At 31.8% G+C, this 26,552-nt stretch overlaps 1 protein-coding gene across 1 annotated transcript in view; it reads right to left on the bottom strand.

The window, feature by feature from the left end:
• LOC115889906 (glutamate receptor ionotropic, NMDA 2B) overlaps positions 1-26,552 on the bottom strand; it is a 285,735-nt gene that overhangs the window by 134,892 nt on the left and 124,291 nt on the right. The window contains exon 7 of the mRNA XM_030909998.1: positions 23,041-23,270. Within this exon, the coding sequence (XP_030765858.1) occupies positions 23,041-23,270 (230 nt within the window). The remainder of the gene's footprint in view (positions 1-23,040; positions 23,271-26,552) is intronic.

Consider the following 26,552-nt stretch of genomic DNA (forward strand, 5'->3'; position numbering starts at 1 on the left):
GAAACTTCTTAATTTACTAGGAGAAATAGACAGTGCGTCATTGATATGGATACCAGGACATGCCATCTTAGACGTATGAATGGGTTAAGGTGCGTCCAGATTTGACAAGACGAGAGCGAGACGAGAGGGAGACGAGAGCGAAGCAAGAGCGAGACAAGAACAAGACGAGAAGCGAGACATTTTCTATCCATTTTCTGAGGCAAGCCTGCCACGAGACAAGCGAATTGAATCATAACGGACAAAATAATGCTTAACGTTTCGGAAAGTATATCTCTTCGCGTCGTCGGAAGCAAAAACACAAAGAACAAAGAAAAAAACTATTTAAAATTGAAATTCAACTATTCGAGAACACTTTACTTTTTTAAAACAGATAGTCTACAAAAGCCGTTAACGTTTTGTTAAACATATAATAATTAATAATAAAATTATATAAGGATTCTTGCCACTTAACTGCTAATATAGAAATTTAATTCTACGCTGTGTTTGTCATAATGCGGATCAACCTGCTCTCACTACCGGTTTCGGAGCCCTACTCCATCATCAGGTGAGCTTGGGAGATCCACAAAATGACAACCACAGCGCAGAGATAGTTAATTCCGACTTGTCGGAAAGTATCGGTTAGATATTAAGTCCCGAACGGGAGATAGCGGCCTGCGTGCAATGGTAGTACTTTCGTACCACCGAGGCGCAACTATCGATAGTAAAAGATGGTAAAAGGCTTTTTTTTCTTTTTTTTTATGCAAGCCAAATTATAAAAATAGAAAACAAATTTTTTGCAGTAGAGGTATATAATAAAATTATATAAGGATTCTTGCCACTTAACTGCTAATATAGAAATTTAATTCTACGCTGTGTTTGACATAATGCGGATTAACCTGCTCTCACTACCGGTTTCGGAGCCCTACTCCATCATCAGGTGAGCTTGGGAGATCCACAAAATGACAACCACAGCGCAGAGATAGTTAATTCCGACTTGTGGTACGAAAGTACTACCATTGCACGCAGGCCGCTATCTCCCGTTCGGGACTTAATATCTAACCGATACTTTCCGACAAGTCGGAATTAACTATCTCTGCGCTGTGGTTGTCATTTTGTGGATCTCCCAAGCTCACCTGATGATGGAGTAGGGCTCCGAAACCGGTAGTGAGAGCAGGTTGATCCGCATTATGACAAACACAGCCTAGAATTAAATTTCTATATTAGCAGTTAAGTGGCAAGAATCCTTATATAATTTTATTATATACCTCTACTGCAAGAAATTTGTTTTCTATTTTTATAATAATTAATAATAATATATAATAATACCGCCACAGAGGTATAGACATTTTTTATCAAAAATAATATTCTAAACAAATTTTACTGTCATACTTTTTTCATGAAAGACATATTTCAAATATTATAAAAACCTTTTTATCATGTTATCTTTAATTAAATACAACAATTTCGTCAAACACACTACCCTTTCATCCCTTATTCCTGTCTTTCCTCTCCTGTTTCGAAAATATCTGACAGCGAAAAAGGAAGAAATCTTTTACGAGTCCCTATATAAAAGGCCGATAAAAACAAGCTAATTTTATTAGGTCGGGTCTTTCGCAGGTTGAATTATTTAGACACTTATAGAACCCTAGAAAACTAATTAGCCCTAAATTGACTAGCGAAATTGCTTCGGTATATATCTGAAGATTAGAGAAATATCCCGGGCGCCGACGAGATTTAATTAGTTAATTTCCTACTTCAAAGAAGGGCACACCGTCTCTAAAGTTCTTGTTACAAATTCTAGCAAATACAATAATATTTTTAAAAAATTTTATACAATGTTTGCTAAACATTAGAAAGAATAGTTTGCCTAAAGCACAGTTTTGAAATAACAATTATATTAGATATTTACTTTGGATGGTCTGTATTTACTTTGCTATAAATATTGTAATCTTAAATCATACAGGATGTTCAAAATTCTACGTAAAACTTTCTAAAATATAAAATAGTTTTTCTTCGTTTAGGGGATGATTTCACTTTGAGTGACTTACTTCTGTACATAAAAAAAATTCTACTTAAGCATAACGCCAACATCGTGAGGCCTAACGTTACCTGACTAATTACCGCAAGAAGTTTAACTCATGCACAACTCCAAAACACAAAGTCGTGTCGAAAATTAAGACCTATTAAAGTCTTTAGGGCACGTAGCCCATTTACTTAAATATTTAAGGTGTCGGGCTCGGTTATCCAGCAAACTAAGCGCCTAATTGTTTTAACTCTTCGTAAAGTTTCCACAATAGAACAAAACCAAGCGTAGAACTCATATAAGAAAAAGCGAAAGGTTGGGTAAAATCAAGCTATTGTCGTTAATTTATTCTATGGAATAGTCTATTAAAATTTTATGTTTTAACTAAGTACATTTTTTTTTCTTTTAACACATATTAATACTTATGTTTATCGTTTTATTTCTTTGAATAAGAAGACTAGGTAAGGAGCATAATGCTATCCATGTATTCATGCATGGTGGGCGGAAAAAGCACCATAAAAGCACTCTAGGGTGGGGATTCTTGACAGTTCTGTTTGACGATTCATTTGACACATTTGAATTTGATTTGAAATTTTGTGGATTTGTCAGTCTTTACGGAGCTTATTTTATGTTATTTATTATTTATTCTACTACTGATAGTTGTATAAAGGTAGTAAATCTAGATGGAAATTGTGGCAGAACTTAAATTTACAGTGACACTATCGCGATTTATCGAAAAAGACTATAAAATAGTTGGTTGTGTAGCATGCGGTAGATCTCGGCAAAAATTGAGCGAAATAATGGAACAACTTTTCGCTAGTAAGTGACTATATGATATACATACGTGTAGTAAACCGATCATTTATGAAATTCACTTAAATTAACTAAATTATATATTTTTCTTGCATTTTAGCTTTTATTTATTACTTGTCAAAGATTAGATGTCAAAGAATTTAGATACGTTAATTTGACTTACCTGCTTCAGTAGCGTATCGGATGTTTGTGTTAATAAATACTTATTATAACTTATCTATTTTTATTAGAATTATATATTTTTATAACAATTTTAATAATTACCAACATTTATTCACACCGTAAAATAAAACAACAAATTATTGAGTCTACCCCACGTCTACCCTACATCATAGTTTTACATTTTTTAAATAAAATTAGAACGACATTGATAAACCGGAATTTAAGTCGGCCATATTTGAGGCCCATCGCGGTGTACCTAGATTTTTGATATGCTCCTTCCTTAGTCTTCTTATTCAAAGTTTTATTTAATATACCTAATGTCTAATTATAGATGTTGTCTCATGTTAATAAAAACAGAGATATTAAAATGACGATACATTTTGTAACTTTGTCATTCTAGACCTAACAACACTGCACATTGTCAATGATAAATATGCCAATGTGACAATGATGGAAACAATTATAAATGACAAGTTATAACATAAGAAAGGCGGACATACATACCATTCCATACATTTTATAATCTACAATTTTATACTGCAAAGAAATGTCAATCGTGAAGCTCAGAATTATAAAAAATAATAAAAAATACCGTTAGCGTATCCATACTTAATTTTTATGTTATAATTTTTCATCTAAAATTATATGTTAAATGTCAACAATTGTCATTTCCTAGCCAACTTGACTTCTTTATTAAGCTTTTTCAAATGAAAATTTTTATTAAATGATAAAAAAGATATAACAAAAAATAAAATATTACAGATTATTTTCAATTTATTTTTGAGTTTGTGACAAATTGAATAACCGTGTCAGTTTTGAAACATTTTTTTCCAACTTATGAGAAAAGTTGTGTTGTTATTTGAAAATCTGTAATAAATAATAAAACGGGATTTTCCCAGATTACAGCTGACGTACAAAAACTTTCGCCATAATTCTCTATGGGGTGATAAACTGATTTTGTTTTGTTGGATTACAACAAAAATCTCGTATTTTTAACTGAAAGGAGAGCTTTTAAATGTAATTTTATAAAACCATTTTTAAAATCCATTTATTTCTGTATAGAATACTCAATACTTTAATCGAAATACCCATACGAAACATTTTTTTCTCACTTTTGTTTCAAATACTTAAAAAAATATTGCTTGTTATTTATAATTTTTTAGTTTAAAATTAAGATACCTATACCGATCATTAACTGATAAAATAAAGCAAAGCAAGAATGTCCATTAATATACAAACTGGATAAAATTTTGTCACATTTATGTCAGCATGAGAAAAAACAATATGGCGATATTATTATATAACTTGGTAATATTTGAGGGGTAGTTTCATCTCGTTGGAATTTGACTTTCGAAAAATCCGTTTGCCAAAAATAAGCTTTTTACGTCAAGCAATTTAAGCAGAATCGTGGTTAATCAATTACCCAACTTTTTAGAACACCCTGTATAATTTCAAAGTATGTAAAAAAACAAAATGAATTATGCGTGTTCAAGCGTCTTCCCGAAAGACTAACCGTTTTTTAAATAACAAATATTGTAATATTTGAGTGTCGTTTTCACTCCTAATAAAACAATATACTATTCTTTTATTATTAAGTAAGAAAAAAAAACAAAATAATTAAATTTTACTGTACCAATTATATCTTTTCACAATTCCGAGCTATATGGATTGCCTTTATTTACTATATAAATGTAGTGAATGTAATTTTATTATTTTAGTGTTTATATGATGTCTTCTGATCGAAAGACTTCTTTTCATCGACTCATTATACATTGACGTAAAATATATTTCACAACTTTAAACACCTAAGTATTAAACCTATTTTCAGCTCTATTATACAAATTTTGATACAAAACTAACATCCCCAGCTTAAAAAACTAAAGCACCGAGGCTTAAATCAAATTGGTTCGATATCTACACTTATTAAAAAGAGATTCCAGTCCCTCGGCGAGCTGAAATATACCGCAGAATGGCTCTTACGTCCACATAGAGCGTGCTCTATCTCGTCCAAGCCTCTCAGCCATTTCGCTCATCTGTTCGGCCTTTCTGTGACGTGGAACCGCGGAACTTGGAGCGTCTGCACGCTGAATGCCGAGGTTTTAAGCAGCGAACATCGTGAGTGCACCGTTTAGTTTGGTGGAATATTTGGAATATTCGCGATAATGCAGGATTTCGGGATAATTAAAAATCTATGCTTGGTATTTCTACTCAAATCTATCCAGTATGTGTTTTATGCTAACGTCTTTAACAGGAACAAGAAAATATGTCTTTTTGATTTTACTGTAGTGATTTATACCGTAGTAAATGTAATACTATTTTTTTAATTTAATGATATTAATACTAAGGGCTGGCAAAGGTCAGTCTTGGGTCGAGATTTCCGTATGTAAGAAGACTACAATGCGTTTATAATGACTGAACAAAGAGAGGACAGTAAATACGTTGCCAAACGTATGAAATAAACCGAAAAACTGTGCACATCGCTAAGAGACGTGGAAGGGGAAATAGCAGATTTGTCGCAGTTGACCGGTCGACCCAATCAATACCTCTGTTAGTACTTAAAGTTCTAGGGAAAGGTGTACGTCATGCGTTCAGCTTCACGATTTAATTACGTCTCGTGATACTTAATTTGTTTATGTATTAACGAGTCGTTGTAATTTTCCCTATAGCTTGAATTTTTTTAGGTGCAAGCTAGAAACACTTGCATTTTTGGTAAAAATAAGTGGAATTGAGTGGGTGTTCGATAGTGGTCGCGCTATTAGAACTATGAATTAAAAATCGATAACTTGAAATCTATTAGAAATAATAGATTGTAGTTTTTTCAAGAACTTAGTTAATATTTCTGCTGTATTTTCTTTGTAGACAGTATGTGAAAATCTTTATCAATAAAAAAATTACACGATTGCTGAAAATTGCTACGCTCTAAAAGTAAATGGATGGATTGTTTACAATTTTTGCACGGTATTTATCTATGTTATATTATATTGTTGTATTTTAAAGTTTTATGTATTGTGTTCTAGTGGACCAATTTTAATGATCTTTTAAGCAATTTATAGCTGAATTATTTGACTTTTTAGTATCTCTTTCTAAATTAAAAATAAAAGTTGCCATCTGTCGATACGAGGGGACAAAAAATGTTGTTATTTCGGTTAAAGTTTGGAAACATCCTGTGAAATATGTTAAAAAAGCAAGGAATTTGAAAATCATTTTATGATCTGGGTGCATCTTTTCTCGATGGTTTATTTTTTTGTTCATTTCAATAGCTTTTTTTAGATATTCACTTTTGAAGAAAAGAGTAACATTTTTTCGTAATTTCTACATTAAAACCGTGCCTTTCCTTATGGTCCCAACCAACAGACCTATGAAATAGTGTTTATGATTTATGTAATGTTACTGTTACACTGGCAGTTACTCTAGCAGAGATGGATTTAAGTCCAAGAGTTGTATCCGTTAGAGTTGCTTTAATTGAAAATGATCAAGAGATCAAAATTATGTCGCTCACCGATTTAAGTGTGCAGGAAGTACAGTGCAGTCGCTTTCTCGAAAGGCTTCCTCTTAAAGTTTTAAACTTTAAAGATTCTAAAAAAACAAAATGTTAAATACAAAATTAAAAAAATAAATTATGTTTAAAAGGAAAGAAATAAAAAAAATATTTTATATATTTTCGAAAACTTTGTAAAATAAATAAAGAAGTACTCTATGCAAAACCGTTCCATTTATCTCTTATTTATTCATACAATTCCGGCAAAATGTATTTTTAATGTACTCAAAACCTTTCAACTTTACCTTCGCTTTCAAGAGAAAGCCAATTTAATATTTAACTAGTCGATTACACCCTAGAAATTCTACAAAAATTATTATGTTTGCTTTTATCTCTCTATAAAAACTACATTTATCTTGAAATACCGAATTCGAAATTACTTAAAAATTATGGATAAATTTGTAGTTGCTAATAGGGAAACAAAAATGACAAATAGGAATAAAAAAAATTACATACAAACGTATCTTATTTAAGTCAGAGCATCTACTTTTTATTTTTATTTATACTTTTTCAAATATACCCTGTATGACAAATTTAGAACAAACAGAGAAAGTAGAGTAGGCGGAAGAATTTGAAAATATGTTTCGAAATTTTTTAAGAAAATATTCCTTCAGCTGCAAATTTTGGTTCACATATTTTCTCTACTGATCAAATTGTGCCTCGGTAAGCGTAAAAACTCCATATAGGGCAATTTTATTTTACGTCGGCCGTGGAAGTTTACTTTTTCCCACATTTTTCCGCAGTGGAAACCACACGCTTTCTTTTTCGCGAGACTTTTCTCGTCAAATTTCCACTGAAACAAAGTTTTCCGATGTGTGAATAAGAATTAAGTCACTTACATAGAACGAAAAACCATTTTTCTACCCAAAAGCTTTTTTTACGTTTTTTTCTTATTTGTTACATTATTTTATTACTACGTACATTTAATTTACTACTTAACTAATGTAATACATTTAGAGGTAAACGATAAAATAAATATTTCATATACAGGGTGTCAAAAAATAGTGTATCTAACTTTGGTAGGTACTACAGATAAAAATAAAAACAAAAAGTTTCTATGAACATATGCCCTAAAATGGTTTCTGAAAAAGTTACAGCACTCGAAAGAATAAATAAAAATAATACAGTTTGTTTATTTTTAAAAACCTTGGTAAATCGTTTTCCTTAAAATTTGATACTTTTAGACATATTTTAATGCAAAAGCTAAAGGTGATTACGACAAATATTACTCTGATAATATTTGTCGTAATTTTTTTTATAGATACAGTTATTTCAACAAATGACATACTGTACCTATAAAGAAAAAAACGTACGACCAGTAGTCCTCCTTGTTTCTCTCTACAATTTCGAAAGAAATCAGTACATGTATATTATTTCGTATATATTTCATTTTATTGATTTTATGGAAAGAACTGTTCATTAAAATGTTGTATCCTATGTTATAGAGCTTGTTTCTCTCTACAATTTCCTGTCTCACAATGTACCGTTCGTGTCGGGGAAGGGATCATAGTTTCATAGTTGTCGATTTTCGAAAGAAATCAGTACATGTATATTATTTCGTATATTTTTCATTTTATTGATTTTATGGGAAGCACTGTTCATTAAAATGTTGTATCCTATGTTCTTAAAATGTAACAAAACACATATATTAATTTTATCTACGCTTTCGAGTGCTGTAACTTCTTCGGGAAGCATTTTATATCTTCATAGGAACTTTTTGTTTTATTTTTATCTGTAAAATCACCAACCGAAGTTAGATACACTACCACAACAGTTACTTCCCATTGCCTGGTAATAACTAGGTATAAGAAAATATTGAACCTTTTTTTCAAAACTTTTAAAAAAATGTCACAAATTTTGATAAATTTAAAACGTACGCAACCCTGTTACATATACGCAGTTTGATGTTAAGCTTCGAAGTTCTGTCATTTTATAACTCGTTATCCGAAAGTTAATAAATGGTAAAAAACTGGAACAATCTGCGTGGATTTAAAGCACCAGGTGCCAGAAAAATAACGAGTATACAATTTAAGCTCTTTGTTCAAGGGATTTGCTCGTTCGCTGCATGCTTGTTTTTCGAATATAAGTAGTTATTTTTCGTTCTTACCATTTGACGTAAACGAGATGTTGGAATAAGAGCTAAACTATAAAAAGTGTTGTTTTCTGGTTAGATTGTGTTATACAATTTTCATAATAAGCTGCTATGTGGTGCCTGGATATACCTACGTATCCAGAATGTTTATTATTCAAAAGAAAACAGAAACGTAATAACACGTGGTGCCTGCGTGTGTCTGAAATAAGATAAAGAATGTTTTGTAATCAAAATGTATCTCTCAAACTGAAAAGTTCCGAGTTTCTCATTTTTTATGTTGGTTGCGTTTAGTCGAATATACGCACTGTAGTAACAAAATTGATTTTATAAAATAAAGAAAGCCTACTTGCTTTTAAACTATATTTCCCTGTTTTAGTTAAACCCTCTTCCTATAAATCCTCTAGTTCCAAAAATGTAAAAATTGTAACAGTTAATATATACCGGGTGCGTCTCAAAAGTGGCTCACTAACATCATTTTTTTATTTTTTTAGATAAATTTGTTGTTTTAGTATATGACATAAATTAATACTGACGTATTCAATTGTTTTCGGTCACTTTCTGTTTCACTGGAAATGACTACAACTTTTGATTTTTAAATGGCAACCTCGGTATTTTCTTACTTTATTTGATAGAAAATGACACTTTAAATAGAATGACATATCATACGTTAACTTCTGATATTCTCGCTTAAAAAATCGTATTTTAAATTTCAATCTAGAGTGCCATGGCTGTGTTTAAAACACTAATTTTTAACCAAGGAGCCTTGGAAAAATGGATTTGATCGTCTAATGTTTTTCGTGTCTTGTGCTGGTCGGTTAAAAGATGCCCAAATCGTATTTTTAATCATACCTGAATTTTTTCAAATGGAATGAAGGTGGCTCATTAGCATATTTGGAGAAAAGCATTTTTTACGAATAATTTGGTACCACTATCGAATAAAATAAAAAGATACCGAAGATGCCATTTAAAAATCAAAAGTTGTTGTCACAGGGGTGAGCCACTTTTTAGACGCACCCCGTTTATAATAAAGTCTAGTTACAAATTCGAATGCTTTAGGTATAAAAGAATTTTGAGTATTTAGGGAGGTTGAGTTGATTTTTTGATTATTTTAATATTAAAATACAGTCTTGGAAAATTTAATATTCTTGAACCTTGTTTCTAAATATTCTGATTCTTTTTATTTTCTTGGGATTTAGGTTCGGGAAAACTATGATTAAGTTTTCATTTGGTTTTTCATATCTGTATTTGGTTTTTAAAGGAAAAACAAACGTTTCGGCCAACATTACAGCCTTCCTCAGTGTAGTGTCAACTAAAATATAGCATTAGAAGTGAATTACGTGACAAAAAAATAACACAAAATAATAAAATGTATTTTCTTAAAATTCAAAAATTAAATTTAGACATAATTCTCTTGGATAAGATTCCCCTTTTTGTTAAGTTTTTTTTATATATTTTTTAGTCTGCATTGACACACAAAAATTTTAAAAAATCTCAATATTTTATGTCAGTTTAACAGAACAAACAAAAATTTTTATTTTATTTGCAACAAGAACTAAACAAATTCAAATTCATGTAGCGTCTCTGTGAGAGAACAAGGTGCCTACAATACGGTAACCTAATTAAAATTTACTGATGTTGAAAATGGACAAAGGTCGGTAAAGTGACCTACAATGGAGTGTCCGATGTTGATAAACTACTCTGTCTTTGACCAGTAGTCCTTAGAAACATGTAATGAAAATTACCATAATATACAGGGTGTCAATAAATGAAAGTTAAATAAAAATATTATATTTTGTTTATTTTTAACAACATTGGAAAACTGTTTTTCCTGAAAGTTGGTACTCTATTTTTTTTAATGCCAAATCGAATGGCGATTGTGTAAAATTCCAAAAGAACCCTAAAAGGATACTTTCAATTAGGGTAGCGAGTACTGCTGGTGATACCTACTTCTTTTATCCTTATAGATACAGTCATTTCAACAAATGGGAATTAACGCTCGGACTTTATGTAAAAAGGTGCTTTTCATTTAGTCCGAAACGGTCAACGGTTTTCTAGATATTTGCGTTTAAAGCTTCCAATACATACCGTGCTGGCAACTGTTACTTCTGGGTCGGCATTTACATGTGTGGAAGTAAATCGCAGGGATCTTATTAAGTTGGAGTGAGAGAAATGCGACCGACCGACGCGACGGTGTGCTGTTGCGGCGTTGCCGATACGCCTTTCCCTATCAAGTAAAGTAAAATCAGGATCGCAAACCGCTTATTTTTAAAAGACTTTTTTTCCAAGAGATAACTAGATAAAATCATTAGGCAGGTTTCTGAGCATCTGAAATGGAATTATAAGGATATCGTTAGGGTGTCAACTCGACTTTATAACACATAACAGGCCATAACTCAAGAACCACTTTAGATATTGAAACTTTTTTTTTATTTTCAAGATATTTTACAATATGTTTACATAAAAAAAAATCGATAAAGTTGTTTTTTCCATTCAAAAATTGTAAACAATCCATCCATTTACTTTTAGAGCATAGCAATTTTCAGCAATCGTGTAATTTTTTTATTGATAAAGATTTTCACATACTGTCTACAGAGAAAATACAGCAGAAATATTATCAAAGTTCTTGAAAAAACTACAATCTATTATTTCTAATAGATTTCGAGATATCGATTTTTGAATTCAGAGCGCGACCACTATCGAACATCCATTCAATTCCACTTATTTTTACTAAAAATGCAAGTGTTTCTAGCTTGCACTTAAAAAAATTCAAGCTATAGGGAAAGTTACAACGATTCGTTAATAAATAAACAAATTAAGTATTACAAGACGTAATTAAATCGTGAAGCTGAACGCATGACGTACACCTTTCCCTAGAACTTTAAGTACTGACAGAGGTATTGATTGGGTCGACCGGTCAACTGCGACAAATCTGCTATATCCCCTTCCACGTCTCTTAGCGATGTGCACAGTTTTTCGGTTTATTTCATACGTTTGGCAACGTATTTACTGTTCCTCTCTTTGTTCAGTACATTATAAACGCATTGTAACTCTTCTTACATACGGAAATCTCGACCCAACACTAACCTTTACCAGCCCTTAGTATATTTATACACTACAATACAATATTTCTTAATTACTCGTATTTTAACCAAAAAATACAGTGTTAGGAGTAAATTATGGTATGAAAGAAAATAATAACAAGGTTAAACTGGGGCGAGAGAATAATAACAGACTTGTACGACTTTCAAAATTAACCAATTTTGATCAGGCCCTGGTGCAGAATTAGACTAATGCAATAAAAATCGTTCTTTGTTGAAGGGAAGCGTCGGAAATTAGAGAAGTTGAAGACAGAAATGGCTGTAACAATGCGAAACTTTCGCTATATCTTAGTTTGTTCGGTCTGTCCAAGAAATGTATGTCTCAGAGAAGTTTTAATAGACTTTACATTTGAGAGGCAGCTTTTCGTTCACAGTGTTTTCAAAAAATAAATATGTAATTACGAATAAGAATGTTTTGAAGGTATTATTAAAGGGTTTGATTATTCCAGTCAATTTATTTTTAATATAAATATCAGTAAAATGCATATTTTATACAACGTCCGGCAACAGTTCGTCGAGCATCTGTATCTCCTAGAATAAAAAACTTGCAAATTTTGTTTAAGTAAAAAGTATGTGCTAGGATGTATTTCAGAAAATATTGTAACTTCTACAGAGTAGCGCAAAAAAGTGTGAGTGGATTGGGGCGGTTTTTTTTTAAATGGAACACCCTGTTTATTATTGCATTTTTGGCTTCCTTTCACATCACTTTAAATAATCCTAAGATATGAGTAAATATATTTCGATAGTTTTAGAGATATTAATAATTAAAGAAAAAATATATATTTTTCAGCCCTTCTTAAAAAAATATAAAAAATACAAGAACTGTCCTGAAAAACAAAACTATAACAGGTATTTACTTTAGATGGTCTGTACTTACTTTGCTATAAATATGGTAATCGTAAATCATACAGGATGTTCAAAATTCTACGCCAAACTTTCTAAAATATGAAAGACATTTTCTTTGTTTTTTAATTGGTAGGTATATTATTTTTTCAATAGATAGAGAATTAAAAAATTAACATTTTTTGTATTTAAAGTATTTCAAAATTTTCATACTAATTATTAAAAAGGCTGTACTTAAACTGCCGTTAAACGGTAGCTTACTAAAATGCCGTTAATAGGTATGACGTCGTTGATGTGACGCACTTGACGGCTTTATGAAATATAGGAATTTTATAAGGACTAACCAACGCTATCCACCCCACCAAATAACCAACTTAACCAACGCAAACTAACCTCGACACTGATAAAGAAATATAAAAAATAAATATAAATTAGTAAAAACCAACGAACCCCACCAAATAACCAACTAACCAATGAATTAACACCCTCCAAATAACCACGCTAACCGACCCGCCAAATAACTAAACCAATCCAACCAAAAAGAGTGAAACCAATGCAATAAAATCACGCTATATGCAAAAAAAATATAAAAAGGTCTTGGTCGGCGTCAGATTTGAACCACGGACCGTTCGCTCACGAAGGGATAGCCTCAGCCACGGAGCCACAGATGCTCTTGCAAAATGCTTATAGCTAGGCATTACTTTCCGCCGACATGAACGACGTCACAATATCTATTAACGGCATTTTAGTAGGCTACCGTTTAACGGCTGTTTAAGTACATCGTATTAAAAATAGAAGAAGTGTCCTGAAATCTATACTTACAAATTAACAAGTATAGCTAGAGACGTGAGAAATATAAAATAACACGCGACCGGTGCTATCCCTAAGTCTCTTCCTATATTTGTACAACTGTACTTTGCCGTAAATTTCGTAATCTTAAATCATACCGAGTGTTCAAAATTCTACGCCAACTCTCTAAAATATAAAATGTTGAATTTTGTAATTAATTTTCTAAAAATCATTTAGCAATTTTTTTAAAATAGAAGTAGACTTGAATAAATTAAAGAAGAGGTTTTTTTCATGCAAATTTTTTACAATTAAAACCCAAAAATACATTAAACTAAAAATACAGTACAAAAAAGGAGCCAATTCCCAGAAAGTAAGCTCTATAATTATTTAAATATACCTCGGAATTGAACAACGCCATTGTTATCTCACGCCAGTCGATAATTAAAAGCAGGAAACTGAAACTGGGTCCCATTTAATTAATTTGGCAACGCTGCCGCCAAAAATACATTAAATGACGCGCGAAATAAAGAGAGGCGTTTTCTTTGGGAGCTCCTCACCATCCCTATTGTTATCGAGGCGTTCGTCTTTAACTCACTTTCTTCTTTTTAACGAACAAACATCATGCTATAATAAAGTGCGGCTTGTCAACTTGAAAATAGGGCTGTACAAAAGTATTGATATATTAAATATCGATATCGATGTAAATGTTCAGTATCGATATCAAATTATCGATATGTTATATAATTATAGTCAATATTCAATAATAGGCAATACTTCTTAATAATAGAAATGTACACAAATATCGAAGTATTAGATATCGATATCGATAAATAAATTTTTATATTGATATTAAATGTGTTTTATAAATATAAATTTGCAACAGTTTTGTAGGCGTAATAACAATGCCTGGATCTTTTTAATTAATTTGACAAAAAATCTGTCAAAAATACATTAAATAAAATACAAAGTAAAGAATCCACTGCTTAAGAAATTTCTTATCATCTCACTGTAAACGATAAATGTATTTTTAACTCAATTTCGTTATTTTAAGGTGAATAAATAACGTGTTATAATAAATTCTGCCATCTTAAAAATAGAGATGTACAAAACTATTGTTATATTAAATATCGATATTTATGAATACATGTTTGATATCAATATCTAAATATCGATTTTTTATAATTATATAGGCGAAAGAATGATTATATATCGAGCTTTTTAATTAATTGGATAAGAAATCAATCAAACATCACTAATAAACACTCGAAATAAAGACGTAATTGATTGGGGTATTCTATATTATAGTCATTTTTATCGAACAAACAATATCATATAATAAAGTCTATTATTCTGCCCACTTTTAAATAGAAATTTACACAACTATCGATATATTAAATATCGATATATCGATATATTAAATATCGATATCGATACATTAAATATTGATATCGATACATTAAATATCGATATTGATACATTAAATATCGATATCGATAAATAGCTGTTACATCTCAATATGCAAATATCGATTTATACATATCGATATATAGCCGTAATTTTTCTTACTCTAAATAAAAATATATCGATTAATTTGACAGCATTACTGTCAAAAACACATTAAATGAAAAGGCAGTCTTTAGAGACTCCTTACCAGCATCATTGTTATTGAGCCGTTCGGTTTTAACTCGCTTTCGTCTTTTTATTGAGCAAACAATGCGATATAATAAAGTGTATTCGACCATTTGTCAATCACCTGTCGTTGCTAAGTCTTGTTAATGGAGTTTCTCAGATGACACGTCCTTTTTCTTTTTTATAGGGTTTATATATTACGTTTAACAGAAAAAAAATGGATTTAAAAATTACTCTTGAATTAGCTGATCGTTATAGCTATTAGTTTTATGGATGTAGAGAAATCCGAATATATCTGATATACTAAAATATCGATATTTTGTAAATGTTGATACGTATCGATAATATTTTTTCTTAATATAAAAATAAGTAGGACAAGTCAAGTAAAAATAAGTAGGATATAAGTTTGAACATTTCAAAATTGTTTTATAAAATAAGGTAAATTATATTTTCAGTTTTTATTTTATTTATGATTAGGGATGAACTTTTTCAAAATATCGATAACTATGGATAATTACCGATATAATAACAAAGTAACTTCATAATTGTCTATACATCTATATATCGATAGTTATCGTTTCATCAAGTAAATTTCTAATTGTCGATATAATATTTGATATTTATCGATATATTGATAACTAAAAGATATCGATAGTGGAGAATTGTGTTATTTTGCCAATAAGCAAAAAAATAGATTCTTGAATATATTAACCCTAATACTTTTACACAAATAATGTACCTACTATAGATAATTATTTGTAAAAGCATTGACTTGTGGTCGAAACACAACACCCTTTCCTCATTTTAAGCGTCAAATTAAGGCAATATTAAACGAACCATATGACGATCTTCCGTTTAACGCTGGCTTCGAATCTGTGTTCGTAATTCACGCCCCATTTGGGACCTAATTTGTACGGTGAAAATGTCGTATTGGCAAGGTTGTTAAATCGAGAATATCTGTCTGATTTAATTCAACAGTTGCTTGTTGAATATCTGTTGAATAATGTAAAATTTTACTCAAAAATACATACCTAATGATAAATTGGTTATATGTGTATAATATGATAAAATCAGTGTTAGAGTAAGCGTAGAAATAATATTTTTTCCATAGTAACTGTTAAAATTGCCTTATATCTACCAAAAATAGTAGATAAAATAGTACTTTAGCCGCAAGTGTAGATTAAATGATACTTTGATAGCGAGTATATGTTAAAACTTTATTCCTTCTCGCACGTTTTTTAATTGCTTCCATTTTTGAAAATTTTTGTATTCCTTTTCATAAGTTATTCGGGATTTAAATGGAAGTGGTTTGGATATGGCGTTTGTCGCCTCAGCCTGAACATTTATTGGTAATTTACTTATTTCGTTTTGATCCATTTCTGTGTCCAATTAAATCAGCAATCGACACGAAAGAGAATTAAAAAATATTGACTCAAAACTGACAACTAAAGAGACAGCTTTGTTTATTTGTCAAATTACATAGAAACCAACGCCAACCCAGCACAATATTTTTTCTACTCGTAATAAATTCCTTGAAATAATAATTTCTGAAGATTTTTTAAAACGTAACTCGCTATGCAAAAAATATTGTTTTATACACGACGATAAAATATCATTTTATCGTCTTGTATAAAAAATAACTATAAATACATTCTTTTATAGTTAGGAAAAAATGTAGACATAATTCTTTTGGATGTGATTTACCTTTCTTTATAAATCTTTATGTAGATTATATTCTAAATAAACATTTTTCGTAGAACAATTTTAAGAATTCTCATTGTTTATTTTTCAGTTTACAGAACTACAAACAATATTTTTATTTGATTTGCAACTAGAACTAAATAAATTGAAATTCCTGTAGCCTGTTTGCGAGAGAGGTACCTACAATACGGTAACCTAATTAAAATTCACTGATGCTGAAAATGGACAAAGGTATGGGTAAAATGGCTTATACTGGAGTGTCCGATATTGGTTAACTAGAAACTATATGAGTGGACATCGATAGGCATTTACCAGTAGTTCTAGAAACACGTAATAAAACTTGTGTTCTATAAGCGGAGTATTGTAGAGGAATCTACTTCGATTGATAAGCATAAATTACATTTTAAATTCAAAAATAATAATTAGGATATACAGGGTGGTGACAATTTCGATGCTCAACATTGGCATCTCAGAAACTACGAGAGATAGGAATTCGGTTAGAAGTTTGACAAACACCTATGAAGAAACTCCCGGTATCTTGATTAGTTTGGGATTTATGTCAAAAAAATGAAAATAATTCGTTTATTATAAATGACAATATCTGCAGAACTATTGTATCTATTGGAACGTAAGTTGGTAGTTTTATATTTTTAACCTCGGCCAGTTAAATGCCGTTGTCAGAAAATTTCTAAGCCTTCTAGATTTCGCACAACAACAGCCAAGTTTTTGTTTTCTTATGGCCGCCATTTTGAATTTTTATACTATTAGATAGAGCAAAAAATAATCTATACAAAAGATCAAGTCTGCCTTGGAAATTCCATTGACACTTTATTTGACAGCAAGTTAATTTTTGTTTACACTATTAAGTGTCAAATCTGGACACAAACATTTATAATAGATAGTGTAAATTGTATTAACAGCCAACAATATGTTTACACTTGAGGAAACACGAGATATGTATGATGTTTACTTAAAAATAATAGAAATAATAATAATAATATAAAAAACTAAACATTATATTACGGTAATACTGGTTTCTGTTGTTCATTGTTTATAAAATGGCATAAAATGTTGACAACAAAAAATATCACACACGGAAAAATATTTAGGTATTCTATTTTTTACAAAAATGTTCGTTAGTGTGTTAATTAAAAATATACACACATTGTTAGTCGATACAAAAGTCAATTCAATAGGGACAAATATGAATAGTCAGAGAAAAATCTGACACGACCAAAAAATAAATTGCAGTCTTCAAATTGCGTCCAGTTGGCTTGGAAATGAACATCGATGACATTTCCCTTATAATTTTACATTTAAAATGACAGCGATCTCTATTTCATAGCCATCGCTGATGCCGTTTTTTTTTATCATACTGTATGATTTTATAGCAATTTTTTGATTAAATCCATTCTTTAGATGATAATTTTTTAGATTAACGAGATATCAAAAACAGAAAGCATGATATAAAAGTAACTCATTTTGATAAAAGTGTTTTTTAAGAGTAAATTATAAACATATTTTTTTTTGGAACAAACAAGAAAGAATTTTACATAGAAAAAAACGATACGGTATGAAACTGAACAAAAAATTCTTTTTATATTTCGTATTTTTATAAAAGCAAAACGACCTAAAAAATTTCACAGACAGTAAAATACTCGAGTCTTGTCAAAAAACATACATTTTTCAGAAATTATTAAAAGAGTTATTTATAGTACAAAGCCGTGTATGTTCTCTTTTAACATCAACTTTTACATATTTATATAATATTTTCCATGTCCACGGTTTTTCGAGCTTTTAGCAGATTTTTTTACTTAAAGGTCATCCTATACGTTGATTTTTTTTCTCTCAGTTTTCTCCACGTAGATAAAATTTTCTTTATTCAATAAGAAGAAACACAGCACCCAAACATAAAAGGGAAAATAAATGAAAAACATATATATTCCATACGAATAAGAAACGTCAGAAAAGATCAGTCGAATAATCAAAAAGTAAACACTAGAGACAAGAATTTTTTAATATAGGCCAGATGAACTATTTTCAGTCTCACACTGCCTGTGGGCTGACTCGAAGAATTTTACAACCTCGAACTAACACTGGCAACAAAGAATGACGTCTATGTTGGTCTTTACACTCCGTAGTTTGTTTCAGCCTAAAGCGTTGACGCTAGAAGCTTACTTTTAAGCGTTTGAACGAAGTAATTAAGTTTACAGCGTAGAAATCCCTGATTATGTTTAATTATATTACTAAAATACACCATGTGTCTTTTTATTTTCAGTTTTAATTAACAAAATACTCTAAAAAATAAATTCCATCTTCTATTAACAATTTTAAACATATTTGATGGAGAGAGCGTCTAGCACTATCCATAGTAGTACGTTTTGTACTCAAATGCTATTCTCTGCTTTTCGTTTTGTCCGATTGAGGGTTACAGCAAAGTCGGCCTGACGATGGAGATAAATCTCCGAAACCGGTCGTCGAATGGCTGTTCCCTTCAGTCTGATGAACTTAATGCAGAGAATAAGCATATATGTAGGTTTTTTTGGCCGCTTTTTCCGCTTCTTATATTTTGTTTGTTTATATATACCCTACCAAAACTTTCAGCCCCATCTACGGTAACGTGGATGAAGCAAGCATGTTTGTCCAGTAGGCCGCTGGTTTTAATTTTGGCGGTACGATCTGTGATTGTCACAGCTACCGCTAGATGGAGAGAGCGTCTAGCACTATCCATAGTAGTACGTTTTGTACTCAAATGCTATTCTCTGCTTTTCGTTTTGTCAGATTGAAGGTTACAGCAAAGTCGGCCTGACGATGGAGATAAATCTCCGAAACCGTTCATCGAATGGCTGTTCGCTGTTCCCTTCAGTCTGATGAACTTAATGCAGAGAATAAGCAGCATATATGTAGGGTTTTTTGGCCCCTTTTTCAGCTTCTTGTATTTTGTTTGTTTATATATACCCTACCAAAACTTTCAGCTCCATCTACGGTAACGTGGATGAAGCAAGCATATACAGACCGGACCACCGTAGTAGTAACATACAGGGGGGTGACAGTAAACCGGAAAATTGGAAACAGTTCTGGCGCGGTCTTACCCAGGCAGAAAGCATGGCCTTCTAGACTGTCCTAGACAAAAATCTGAATATTTCTATATGATTTCTGCCAATTTCAGTTACGGAACATTTTTATGCACGTCGGCGTCCTCTTCTTTTGTCTGTGTGTCAGCCATGTGTCAACTCCGAGGCCTCTGGCAAGGTCGGGCGCCATTTTATTTTTTGCCGTTTTAGATTTGATTGGAAGTTTGTTTATGATATTTCGGCTGAAATTTATAAGTACAAAGATGTTTTTTGATATAAAGTTCCTTGTTAACACTTTAATAAAGTATATATGGTATTAATTACATGAAGAAAATGATGAAATCGACGTTTCTGCGTGTAATAGGTATGAGCCATATTATATGTAAAAATAGGTAATATATTAACTGTTTTATATTTTTTAACTTTAGATCCAAGGATCTTGGGATATTCTTTACCAAGGATTTTTCCGTATCTCTACTTTAAAGACTGATCGGTGATTTTGAGCAATTGAAAGCAAGTTGCACAAGGTAAATTATGATTATTGAACTATTATTAGCTTACATTAATTATCTACAAGATGAACAGAAATGCGTAATTACATATCACATAGGTACCTATTATGTATTTTCATAGCAATAATGCTATGTATGTAGATTATTTTTAAAATACAAATGAGGTATTAGATGTATATGTATCATATTTTTTATTCATTTTATTTTCATTCAAGTCCTGTTTGATTTAATTCACAACAGTCTTATGTACCTATATTTATGTTTTTTTACATATTTTTTTTGATTCCAGGTTTTGCGTGGATTCCTGTTGTCTTTTTCTTGCTTCCAGTTAGTTTTACGCCCGTGAAGCTGTGAAAACATTTATTTATCTTCAAGTTTCTGTAAGTCAGTGCATTGTTACTTTACTATTTCACTTTAACACAGCATCTCTGATGTTATTTAAATATTTTGATATTGATACAGTAGTTTATGGGTTTATAGCTCTTTAATAGAAAAAGTAAAAAGTATATTAACCCTCATTTAAACCTCCTGAACAGCCCGCCATTAAAACCGGAAACGGAAATAAATTTCATAAAATTGAAATTGTCATGTCAATGAAGTGTCTATGTCATGTCAAATCATGTCAAATGTCCCAGCCGCCATATCTGAAAATTAGTTACCCAGGCAGCCACGCTGTTTCCATAATTTAACATTGACTTGACACTTCTTCTTGTATTTATTATTTTATGGTAACATAGGCAGAACCGGACGAATTAGCGTATACCCGTCCACCGGATAAAAAGCAGGCGAAAAAAATGCGATAAATTAAAAATAGGTCGATATGTGATAAGAATGTTTCAGAGTTTCTATTTATTCGTGTTTTAATAGCCACAACGAATACGTAGATTCTCGCGACAGTTCTCGTGTAAAATTTATTTTTTAAGTAAAATAATGGATGTTTATGAAGTTCGTGAGAAAATTCAAATTGTAAAATGGTATTTCCAAAATAGGTCTTATCAGGATATACAAAAAAATTTTCCACAAACTTTTGTAAACAGGCCAATTCCATCTATTCTACTATATCAAGAGTTATTAATAATTTTGAATCACATGGGTGCGTGTCCCCACAAAAACACAAAAAGCCTGATGTGTTGATTAATGAAGAACAGGAGTTAAAACAAGTGTTCATTTGTGCTACCGCGGATCAAAATCCCACGTTTTCAAGTAGTCAAATTGGTGAGGTGGTTGCCCTGCCCACAATGCCCGTATTGTTCAAGAATATTTGAACAATACTTTTCCCAACCGTTTAATTAGTGGATATGGAACTATTTTGTGGCCCGCTAGATCACCAGATCTTTCTCCCAATGATTTCTTTTTGTGGGGTTATGTAAAACCCAAAGTGTATGGTCATAATAGGGCTAATAATCTGGATGAGCTTCAAGTAAAAATACTAAAGGCTTTCCAAACTATTAGCCCTAATATGTTAGCCAATGTCAGACGGGGATTTTACGACCGCCTAGGCTTCTGTTTAGCACAAGAAGGTGGTCTTTTTGAACACTTGTTATAACTTTTTTTTATTTAGAGTAATATTATAGTTTTTTTGGGTTTAGAGAATTTATTTATTTTTAGTTTTGGCACAGGAAGCACACTCAAATAATAAATATTTAAGTATTTTTATTTTAAATGTTACCTTAAGTGAAGGTAAACACTTAAAATGAAAATAATAAATACACGGCACTCCTCGCGTCATATTCCTAGTCTGTCACGACCGACCCGTCCAAGCACAAGTGCAACTGCGTACTGCCTGACCAGCCGACTAGCCGGCAGTGACTCTCCAGTGCGAACGCAAAACGGGTAAACTTAAATTCGTCCGGCAACTTGCTATGTTACTAGTAGCCTGGTCTTCTCTCTATATGAAAGTGTATACAATTTTGTAAAATATTCTCAACTATATTTTAACTCCAACAAAACAAGATTAAAAATTCTAATTTAATTCAACTCGCTAGTTTGTACGTGTAAAGAAACACATGTTACCTTTGGATCTAATTTCCCTTCATTCTATTTAGCCTATGTAGTTCGCACTCTATACATATATACTCTATGTATTAATTAAATGCGGCAGATGTATTTGAACGTCTCGCTGAAATGAACCAACTTGAAACCAATTCAGGATGTCGCTGAAATCTGGTTATTACATTCAGTAAACAAAATTCAAACTTCTAGTAATATTGGGTTAAAATTGTTATTATTTAGTTAATAATACTGAATGGCAGCGTCTGCCTTTTAAGTATACAGTATGTCCTCAGATTGCCTTTACAAGAGGAAAAACTTATGGAGATTTTTTGAGAAAAATGAATTTTTCGTAGAAGTTTTTGTTTGTTCTAAAATGGTTTAATTAAATCACGGCGCGTCTCGATCAATTTCAGAAACGTGGGAACTAATTTTTATATCACGGGCTTATATTTATCGTTCTATTTTGTGAAATGGCACGAGGCAATCAAGGTGAAACGTTGTGGTGGCTTCAGAAAAATAAGTAAACATGGAACACTGATATGAAAACAGTCACAAATGGTAAATTAAATTGGCTATTCCTCTAAGGTTATACAAGAATATTTAGTTTAAATCATTGTCTAATATTATTAATTACAATATAGTAAAAAATATATAAAACAGTGACTAGCCTATAATCCACGGTATTTGGCCTCATGGACAAAATAAAAAAAAAGAAAGCGCTGTGATACTTTAACAACAGCAAAAAATCTGACATCTGGCATGAAGGACTACTACTTAAGGAGTATTACTACTTACTCTGTTATGGCTTCATCGCTGGCAACCCTGCACAGTACTCCTCTGTCCATAGAACATTTCCCTGTCACTGGATCAGGCGGTGCCAACTTAATATAAGGCGGCTCCTCTAGGAATGTGATTTTGAGGTGGAATTTTTCAGGGACACCTTGAGGAGGGGTGTGACTATTACCGGGCCAGACTATGTCTTTGATGTCCAGACCTTCTTTCTGCCATGATTTCCACACACCAATCTGGAAAAAAGACTTGTTTTGTTAATTTGTTATTGGTTATAGTTTTACAGGGATGACAATTTAAAATGTAGCAAATTTTCGTAAAAAGTCCAAGGAAAACGGGTGTAGATGATTTTCAAGATCGCCAAATGGAAGATTGGCTACTTAGGTAATAAAATGATCCTGACAGTTTTTTTCGTAAAGTTGTTCGTAAAAAGAAACCAATTCGACTATCCTTAATTATGCATTTTTTTTGTTTACGACACTTTCCGGAAATCCCCCAAAAGAGGAAAAAGCCACTCATGAATAGTTGTTTTCTATTAAAATATGATTAAACAAATACTACAAACTTTCTGAGTTGTTTAAAGAGACTCAAAGAACAACTGTTAAAAAAATCTTGATAAATAAGCTATTGTTCGTGAAAATATGAAGAAGTTTTTAAAAATCTGAAAATTTTTGGGCCAAGGAATATTTGCCCGAAATTTTGTAAATTGCATATTTTGGCAGATATTTGCGAAAAACTGATTTTTCGGCCATTTGGGGCCATTTTTTCGGCCAAAACTTGTGGTGTTACAATTTTTTTTGTCGAAGAATTAAGCCGTCATTTCAACCTTCATTTACTGGACTTTGTGCTGTAAGATGGTGTTATCCTTGTATCTATACACAATATTTTTTTTTTTTGATTCATAAGGGTTTTTATAGTATTGTATTTGTATTTTACTAAGAGTGAGTTCCAGGTGGGACCCTCCACTGAGGCCGCGAGGGCCTATTGTGGCTCAGTTTCTACAAGCTCTTTAATAGAAAAAGAGCATTAAAGTTCGCCCTCAAGACCCAGCCTTTTAACATAGGCCGTTATGTCCGAGGGTAATATGTCTTCTAGGTCTGATAGGTCTAGCGTGCGTTTGCCAAACACTCCAAACCTGGTCCTGCCCAGCGGGCAGGTACACATACGTGCCTTCATTGTTTCGTCATCTTCCATACAGAGTCGGCATTCACCAGTCCCATCCTCTGTAGGTGTGATCTCAGCCGGCAGTGGCCCGTGTATACTGCAGTAAGCGTACGCGCTCCGTTCCTACCAGCCTTTAGGAGTTCATCTGTTCTACGTTTGGATGGACCTGCTAGGATTGTCTTGGCATATTCCATTCCGGGACTGTCATACCAGTCCCGAAACGTCACACCCCTAACCCATTCACAGAGCCTGTCTCTTGCGAGATTTTTTGGTACGCTAAGTGTCGGTTCTGGGCCCACGAATGGCGGGCCTGCACCAGTTTTGGCGAGGGAATCAGCACGTTCATTTCCCTCTAGGCCGACATGTCCCGGTATCCATATTAGCGAGACTTTGTTTCCATCTCTTAATATATTGAGTAATTTCTTACAATGAAGAATCGTCCTGGACGTACTTTTCGTTGCCTCAAGTGCTTTCAACGCGGCTTGACTATCCGAAAATATGCTTATTATTTTCCCGGTGTATTGCTGTTCTACCAGCAGTTGCACACAGGTTTCAATCGCATATAGCTCAGCTTGGAAAATAGTGGTGTGTTTTCCAAGACTGTGGTAGATCTCAGTCTTTGGACTGCTGTCCGTGTACCAACACATTTCCGCAAGTAATAAGCCGTTTCTCGGCTTATCCCATTCGTCCCTATTCGGAAACAGGACGTTGTAGGTGCGCGTCAAGAGTTGGATTGGTGGTGTGAGATCCGAGACCATTCCCAGAATCTCATCCGATTGTAGTTCGTCTACTAGTCGGTTTTGTATGAACATGATTGTTCCTTGGCTCTCTCGTGCCATATTTAGAAACCTAGTTTTTATAGTACTCTTAGGCATTAATTTATAATAACGTTGAGGGTAATTTAATTTTAGCTATTTCTTCAAAAAAAATTATTTCGTATCGTTTTATGAGCACTTTGAGCCTCATAATGTGTGCCACAGGCTTCAAAAATTAAACTCTTTAATCTCCTAATGAAAACGCATGGCTTTTCAATATTTCTATAAAAGTTTTATGGACAAAAAACCTTTAATATTGAAAAATAATAGGTTCCTTCAACGTTAATTGTTAATCAATAAGTTTTATGTCCAATTTCTTTCATCATTCTGCTTCCAGTAAATATCTTTTGTATCTGTCTGAGACATAAAACCATTTAATACCTCTCTTAAGTTTCTCATAAACCATTTTTTTTCAAATCACTCAATAGTAACTATAAAGAAGGTTTATTAAATATTTTTAATATATTTTTGACGTAGTACCTAGTATAAAAATAAAATTTATCATTTCAGTCAAAAATAACTATCCACTCAATATTTTTTGTCAATAATAACATGTATTGATTATTTCCATTCTAACTGTCTTGAGAACGGTTGCTCGTAGCGATTTTTACCAAGAGACATTTTTTACGTAGAAATCACGGAACTTTATATTTTTATATCCCAGTAGTTTTATACAGGAACGGACGAAAAGTTATTACTCTTCAAAACAGTTAAAATACATGTAGGTGGTGCCCCCTACAAATAGGAGTCATATTGCCAGCAAAATCAAATTTCTCATGTCAAAAAACTCCCAGACACCAATTTTCATCTAAAGATTGACATTACTTTAAAAATTATTTAGAAAAAAACTAAATAAAAATGAGACTTCTACACCCTGTCTACATCTCCGAAGCTAAGCATTTTGGAGCATACTTTTATACAAACTTTTTTACTTGTTTTTATCTGCAGAATTACTGCCGAAGTTTCCGGAATACAGTTCGGACCACCCTGTATATTGCAAACATTAAAAACTTTGATCATTTTTAGGAAGCTTGAAAAAATTTAATTATCTACTTGTTACAAGAAATGTAAATATAGCCTTTAGAGAAGCTCGTATTTTTAATTAATAATTCTTTATAAATATAGTATTTTTATAATATAAAATACAGTTATTTTTGTAAAACTATTCCAACTGGCTGCCTCTTTTAAAACGTTAAAAATAATACGTTTTATTATATTTATATTTTTAGAAATATTATAACAATAAAAATAGAATATACCCCATTTAAAACATAAGTTAGAGTCGTATTTTGAAAATTATGGATCTATTGTGTCCCAACATTTTGAAATTCGCTCTTTATTTCTGAAATCAAGGCGTCTAAAACAAATCTGTACAGTTAGTATACAACTGTAAAGTAGTAATCTGTACTCTGTACAATCTATTTATCTAATATTAATATGCCTCAGTTTTTTTCTAATTGATTTTATATTTTTCTGTGTTTCTCTTGCAAAAACCAAGGTATTATAAAATGAATTGAAAACTACCACTCTTCTATAAGT

This window comes from Sitophilus oryzae, unplaced genomic scaffold (assembly GCF_002938485.1).
Source record: "Sitophilus oryzae breed Bouriz unplaced genomic scaffold, Soryzae_2.0 scaffold_857_pilon_pilon, whole genome shotgun sequence".
Classification (NCBI taxonomy): domain Eukaryota; kingdom Metazoa; phylum Arthropoda; class Insecta; order Coleoptera; family Curculionidae; genus Sitophilus; species Sitophilus oryzae.